We start from the raw sequence: 7,875 nt of genomic DNA on the forward strand, positions 1-7,875 counted from the left end.
AATCCCCCCCTTGTCTACACAGAAAGACTCCATGCCCTTGCTGTGGCGTAGCTACCTGTATGTCCCAGTACTTGAGACGAGCACTCTCCTGGAAGGGCATACAACAAGTTCAGAAGAAGAAGGTGCAAAAGACCACTCGGAGTTAGATAAAATTGGCAACCCAGAAGGGGCAACCAAAGTCTTGGCACAGAAGGGCATAATGCCTTATAAAGAGGGTGAAAAAGCAAAATGGTGGCAGGTGGGAGTGAAGGGGAAGGTTGACCAAGCTGAGAGTGAGAACAATGGCTGTGATTTTAAAACCAAGGACTGGGGATTTAGGACTACAAACACAATAGTCAGTGAGGATGGAAGTAACAGCCAATGTAGCCCAGATGAGGGCGTAACCAATTTTAGTTGCAACATTGTTGACAAGACCAAAAGTCTATCATATTCTCAGTCCAGAGAAACCAGAACAGAAAACCCAGTGTTGCACGGACTCACACAGTTTGACTCTGTGGAAGCTACCAAAGTTCAGAACACAAGCAAGACAAGTAACGACACCGCAACCGTGATCAACTCTGAAGTCCCCATACTGAGACAAAGTTCAAAGAGACAAATCGCCATCAAGGGCTACTTTGGTCTCAACAAGATCCCTAAAGGGTCTGTAAATGGGCAGGTGCAGAGGAATCTGGTAACTTCAGAACCGGATCGACTAACCAACGAACTGGGAGCCAAACAGAGTTACGTCCTTGGATACTTGGCAGGCAAGCTGTCTGGAGTTTACAACGATGCTGGACGATATCTGCAGAGTACACGGGATATCATTCGGCAGGTTCGAGCAGGAGAGACTTCAGCATTGACTACTACATTCTCTCAGTACATGACCATAGTTACAAAAGATCTTCCATTTGTTCAGAAAAAGCAGCTTGACCCTTCAATGAAACCCGACTCAAGGCAGAATAAAGTTCATTTTGCCAATTTGACAGGCAATTGCCTTTTCAATGTACCCGAGAAAGGTCATATGTCTGCAATTACAGACATTTCATTATGGCCTAAAGGCTCTGTGACAACATACAAAGACGGGAAGCCTGTAGTTTATTGTCAGACGCTCGTGCAGTTTCCCATATGCCTTTCAGAATTACAGTCTCTTCCACTTCAGAAGATTCTCATTCGTTTGTACTGTGTGACGCCCAAAATCGCTGCCACTTCCCACCACCTTTTGGGTATCTACTGGCTAAACGTTGCCAATTGCAAACAGCCTACACCACAACCAAGTTGCTTACTGTTATCAGAAACCGACCTCTATGCAGTCTCCGCTGGTACTGGTTTAGGTAACAACCAGCCTTTGGCAGTTTTTCAGCACTTCAGTCTCTCGCACATCAAGGAGATCCAAGTGAGCTTTGCTGGGCAGCATGTACGACTCCTGGGCTCCACTGAAGACACCATCTTTGTCATCTTCACCCACAGCAAAGAGCTTACCCAGGAGCTATGCTGTACCCTGCTGAAAATCCTTGCCCCGGCAGAGGTTCAGGAAGGCCCAGGAGCCCACCCCTTGCTTTGTGGAGACCTCTCATGCCTCTCTCTGGACTGGAGGTCCCACGTTCCAGACCTCCTGTTGGATTGTGGCCTCTGTGTTACCTCACGCTTTAAGAGGATCATGGCGGACCTGCTCTACATCCTGCACGGCAACATGGAAGGACCCAACAAGCCCTCCTTGGCTGACATACACCTTCTTCTCTACACTTCTATCAAGGTGGAGAACTATTCCACCTCACGCCAAGATGTCCTTTGCCAGTTCTTTCTCACAGACAACCACATAGGCCTGGTGCAAGAGGATGCTGTGTTCCACCCGGTACCTCGAGGCTCAACTCTGGTTCCCATCCAACCCCAGTTTCAGGGAGTAGAGCTGCGCAGACGCTCAGACATCCGATGTGTGCTTGTGAGACACAGCGATAGATGTATGGTGCTTGACATCGCATTCTCCACGACTCACAAAGGGCAGATTGAGACCAAAAGAAAAACCAGGAAAGGCGTAGCCATTGTCCCTCTACCATCTGATTGCAGGCCCCCAGCTGATTCCTGGAAATTAACTTTCAGCTCTACCTCGGATGCAGCAATCCTAATCAATCATCTGTCAACCTGATTTTAAGGCTGTGCTTACAGGTCATAAAAGGATGTAATGCTAATAGGTAATAAAAGGAAAGGAGTTTAACTGCCACTGCAGGCCTGAAGTGTAATGACCATGCCGTCCTGCTGAACTCTTGTTTTCTGTCAGCGTTGCACTTGAGCAAGAAAGCCATGGTGAGTTGGCTAGCCAGCTACATTCAGTATTGTCAGCCAACTGCAGTTATGAGAATAATAATCAGCTAGTTAGACTGATGACATTAGGGTTTGCATACTATAAGAGTTTAGCAACATTATAGTAAATATTTTACTTGTAAATCCTATTTTGTTTGAGCATGACGGCACCGTCCTACCACTTCCAATGTGTATTTAAGACTCTGTTTAAATGATTTGTTTGATTAGTTCATCTTTTTTCTTTTTTTTTTAAAACATCATTATTGTAACATGGGAACCATGACTTTTGTAATTGTTAATGTACATCCACAATGTCAATATAACATCTTATTGAAATGTATCTACAGGATCCTCATGAACATTGTGTTATAAGAAAATACATGTCCATATTATGAATATAGATCAATACTAAAATGTAAAGGTGTAACTCCAATGGCTGCCATTGATTTTATAGTATTTTATAGTATATTTCAATGCTTCTCTTTACCATACTGCCACTGTGGTGGTACACCTTAATCAAATCGTTGTCACTTCAAGAACAGTTTTACTCACAAACCTAATTGTTTTGTATTGGTGTAGTTAGTTAATTAATTGGATATTTCATAGATTTTCTTTCCCACTACAGGGAGTAGGGTGCCCTTTTGTTTAGTCAACTTAGCTCTCCTTCTCTGTTCTTACATGAATGCTCACATAAATCATTTATGGCTGGTGAAATCGTTTTCTTCAATATGTTTGTGTATTTGTTTATGCATATCAATCATATGGTAATGTGCAATATGATTTTGAGGAATATGTGTGAAAAGTAACATGAATGTCTGGTGTACAATATGACTTGTGACTATGATCACTGCAATAATGTTAATAAAACATGTTTAATTGTTTTAACAAAAAAATAAAGATAGTGTTCTGAATAAGCCTTTGTGTTGCCTGGTGGTATCTCGCTGTTCTGTTTCATACCCGTTCACTGTTGTCATATAAATAAGACTCCACCTTCCTGTCCATATTTCTCTCTCTCCCAATTTCCTTTTATTCCACCCATGTCTTTCCCAGCAGCGATTTGTCTCTGTCCCTCTTGGGACCAACTCCGGCTGCCTAAAGGACCCCGTTAGAATTAGCATTCCTCGCTACGTTCTCAGAGGGCAAGGGAAAGATGAGCACTTTGAGTTTGAAATTAAGGTAAGCTTCTCTTGTTAAGTATCTCTCAAGATCCAGGATCATCACTTTGCTGTCTCTGGTCTTGCGTACATGTCTGACAGGTCCATGTCTTAGTACTTATTTAGTGCTCAATTTTTAGAATTCTGGTGTTATTCAATGAGTTAGTTGTATCAGTCTTGTACTCAGTACTTTCCTCTCTCTTTAGATCACTGTAATGGATGAAACATGGACCGTCTTCAGGAGATACAGCCGCTTTCGGGAAATGCACAAAACTCTCAAGATGAAATACCCTGAGGTAAAAGACTGATGAACTAGGAATTACTACATACAACATGTCCTCCCCTATTGGAGATAGTCGTAGTATAATCGATGCGATCTTAATGACCTTCTTCCATACCAGCTTGCAGCTTTAGAATTCCCTCCCAAAAAACTCTTTGGAAACCGAGATGAGAGAATGGTTGCTGAGCGGCAGAGTCACTTGGAGGTGGGTGCTGCCATTGACACATACTATTGCGTTTCTTAACAGTAGTATATTTAAGTTGTAATGACTGACAGGGTTATCGAAATCTGTCAATCAATGACAAAAGTCTGAAGGTTTGTTATTCTCATCCATCAGTTCAGAGACCTAATTGTTCCCTAACATACATTTTAAAGTAGTCACCAAACTGTCCATCGCGAGGCATTCCTAGTCGATCAGCAAACATTTCTGTAGAAAAGCCAATGATAAAGCCTTACGCTCAAATTTCTTGTTTTTATTAGTCTTGCGCTGTTGGCGGTAGGTGCACTTGATTCAGAAGCCCTGCGCGCTGGGTAGGCAAAGTGTTTCCATTTTTTAACCAAGGGACAAACTCTGCCTACCCTGCAGACCAAGAGAGCTAAATCAAGTGTTCCTACTGCGCTGGCCAATCGGATAGCTCAAGTCACCATGCCTAGAGCTTCCACGAACCCACAGCAAAGTTTGATACTAGCCTAGGTGAGTTCATAACTTTTAAAACCCTGACCAAAGCGAGACTGTTAAAGATGCAGCAAATAGCTGATGTGTTTGAGTGAGTTCATGTTTAAGGTTTTATTCAGCACTGTTTTTATTTAACACTTTTACTAAACTTAAAAAGCGTTTCTCCCTACTTCTACTCGCGCTACAACCACCACTGCAGCTGCAATGAATGAATCGACAGGCCTGCGTTTTTATTATTAGCAGCTCGTCGTGTTTTTTGTTGTTGTTGTTGTTTTTCGCCCCTTTCTCTAGTCATAAGAACAACGTGAATTTGTGCATGAGGCAGAAATAATGTAGTGCGACTTGAGTTTCGCCATTAGGTGGAAGACTGTCCCCTCTCTCTGGTCAGTCTCCCCGAGGAAAGGAGAGAGCAGGGAACTTGAGAGGCAGACCCTCTGCTGCTCTCTCCCTCTGCTAAACTGACCATCAGATGCAGGTACCATCAGTACAGTAAAAAACAGAAGCTAATTAGTTGCAAATTATTTCAATTCATGCTCAGTTGTCCCTTGCAAAGCCTTGTTATCAAGGCTTAAGTTTTGAAATATATATATAGTCTCTGAAGGCCAAGCATAGTGAAATATGTTGTAATAATGTATTGGGCCTACTGCACAAACCTCATTAATGTTGCATAGGCTTACATTCTTTTAAGTCATGTTTAAAAAATAATAATCTGAGCGGTAGATCTCTGTTTGCTCTTTGACAACGAAAAGGTTGGTGACCCCAGATTTTTTTTTAAAGTGTGTTTGAACTGTAGATTGCACTGTAGGAATGATTTATTGTATGGATAAGAAGAAATATTGTTCTATGGTTGGATGACTAAGCAGGAGATAAATGCTCCATGCTACTGTCATTGCTAATTCACACCCTACTAATCTATAGTATTCTCTCTTACTTGTAGTCATACCTCACTCTTCTCCGTTTGCTCCTCCAGAAATATCTGAAAAACTTCTTCAGGGTTATGATGTCGCCCTCCTCGGTCTCTCCGCTCCGCACTGATTCAGACTCTGAGGGTGGTCTGCAGCTGTCCAAGTACACCATCTGTGACTTCTCCCCGTTCTTCAAGAAGGGCGTCTTTGACTACAGCAGCCATGGAACTGGTTGAAGACATTTTTAGATGAGGACGGGTTGGAGCTAGCCTTGCCCCAGATCTTTTTATGCTGTTTTGCCATTTCCTAGGGTCATTGTCATGCATTGACCATTGGAGTTGGCGAGATGGCGCAAACAGATCTGTGACCAGGCTGCGATGGCGCAGCTTTAATCCCAAAACCAATGTGTGCAGTGCCTTCGCAGGTCGCAGTCTAGGTGTTGACCTCAGTACAACCAAGTTATCAGAGGCACTAAAGAACAGATATCTAACTTACTACTCACCTTACTACTTTTTTTCTTCTAGATCTCCTTTCCTACTCACTCTCCTTCCTTTCTTGTGGAAATGGTACTTCTTTTATGAGGACCAAACGCATGAGAAATGGTCTTATCTTATAAGTCAAGTAAGTAATGTAATGACAACCGGTGTAGAATATTTGCTATTACAGTGACACAAAATGGTTCTAAAGCGGGCCTTGCTGAAAGGTAATGCAACTGCTGCCAATCTAGAAGACTTACTAAGTCATCTACTCTGCTCTCTTCCTGTTCACCACAGTTTACTCAGAAATAATGTTTTGAAGGGAGGCTTTACAAAAAAATTATTTTTATGCAGCTATAATTTCTTTGGCAACTCTAGTTTCTACCATTTCTGGTGATCTGCAATTGAGACTGACATGTGCTGTAACTATGGGAACTGACCATGAAGGCATTATTCTTCACTACTTGTAGTGTTGATAAATGTATCCTGTTTCTGTACGGGTCATGGCTTCTCGAACTTGCTTAAAGGGGATGTTCGTATTTTATAACTTAATGTTAGATGGTTCCTCATCATAAAAGTAGACTAACCCAACCATGGGTTACATTTCTTCTAGCCCAAAAATGAACTTCCCCTTTTTTTAATATTGATACCAATTTCTCATTATTACACAATGTATCAATTGTAAATAGTCTGAGGAGAGGAACTTTTGAGTGCAATAACAAGGACTCATGATCACTCCCAATGTAGGTGAAATGTTAACTAGTCATTTTGGTGAGCTGTCGCAGTAATAGTCTTTGACTTCACCTTTTAATGGTAGCTACTACAGTAAAAAAAAACAGTCAAGCTGATGTCACATATGGCATTGGTGCAGGTTGAATCATTGTTCTCACAATCCTGAATACTATCATTGAACTAATGGTGGCACAGTATAGTCGAGACTGTATTTTTTTGGGCCTAGGCAGTTGGTGTGCCTACTGGTTGTGAAAGCTGACGCTAACAGTGTTGCTCTCCATGTTTCCAGCTGTCTAATAGAATTACGCTTTTGTTGACTGCAAGTCTTCTGAGTTTCACACTTGAATCAGCAACAGTGACTGTATTAACACTTCAGAAACACTTTCATACCTTAGTACGTCTTTGTAAATCTGTAACAAATAATTATTTAGTGTAGTGCAAAAACTTGAATCACTCCCTTTGTGAACCATATTGTATACATATAATGTATATTTGAATGTTTATGTGCATAGTTTTCTAAATGAAGTGCTTGTACACACGCAATGTAAACTATTGACATTGAATGTCATAAAAGGGATTGTATATTATAACTGCTATTGTTGATTTCAGTTGGAGATGATTTAGCTTTGATATGTTAATGATGTAAGAGGAGTATTACTTTGCTTTACTGGTGTCCATTTTGAGACTCCAAGTTGAGGGATTGAAGTTGGTCATATGTAAGTACTGTAGTATAAACTTTGTTTTATATTAAAAAAAAATTGAAATTGGAATATAATTAGGATTATTGATTTTCATAACTGACAGCTCATTTGTGAATTTGTCCTGTAAAAACACTTAGCTATCTGCAAAATAATGTACAGCAAGAAACTGATTAGCTGTACCATTTCATTGAAGTTGTAACTGACACATTTACAAAATCAATACATTTGATAAAACTTCTGCAATATATTTTGATGTGGCATTGTGTGTTTATAACATGGATGCAACTGATTAAAAGTGGACAGTTTATGACCTCTTGAATATCTTACAGGAGTAATACACTTACTGGTGTAATACACAGCAAGCATATCAAACAATTTCTTGCGTAACTCATGTTGAAATGGGTGTAATATTTTAAATACTTTCAATTATGAATTACGGTGCATTCGGAAAGTATTCAGACCCATTGACTTTTTCCACATTTTATGTTACAGCCGTATTATTAAATTGTTTTTTTCCCCACAGCTACACAACAAAATACCCCATAATGACAAAGCAAAACCAGGTTTTAGAAATTTTACCAAATGTATTAAAATTTCAAAACTGAAATATAACATTTACATAAGTATTCAGAACCATTATTCAGCACCTTTAGCAGCGATTACAGTCTCGAGTC

At 40.6% G+C, this 7,875-nt stretch overlaps 1 protein-coding gene across 21 annotated transcripts in view; it reads left to right on the plus strand.

Annotated features, from left to right (window-relative positions):
• The window catches only part of LOC106564840 (kinesin-like protein KIF16B), a 34,330-nt gene extending 26,824 nt beyond the window's left edge, over window positions 1-7,506 (plus strand). For 9 of the 21 annotated variants that reach the window (XM_014131281.2, XM_014131284.2, XM_014131282.2 and 6 more), the window contains one exon: window positions 23-3,191. In XM_014131281.2, coding sequence (XP_013986756.2) covers window positions 23-2,122 — 2,100 coding nt within the window. In that variant the 3' untranslated portion in view covers window positions 2,123-3,191. Of the gene's footprint in view, window positions 1-22; window positions 3,192-3,327; window positions 3,454-3,637; window positions 3,728-3,832; window positions 3,917-5,357 lie in introns of those variants that run through there. The other 12 variants (XM_014131289.2, XM_014131291.2, XM_045691294.1 and 9 more) reach the window with 3 other exon arrangements.
• The last annotated feature ends 369 nt before the right edge of the window (window positions 7,507-7,875 follow it).

This window comes from Salmo salar, chromosome ssa12 (assembly GCF_905237065.1).
Source record: "Salmo salar chromosome ssa12, Ssal_v3.1, whole genome shotgun sequence".
In the NCBI taxonomy this organism is placed as follows: Eukaryota; Metazoa; Chordata; class Actinopteri; order Salmoniformes; family Salmonidae; genus Salmo; species Salmo salar.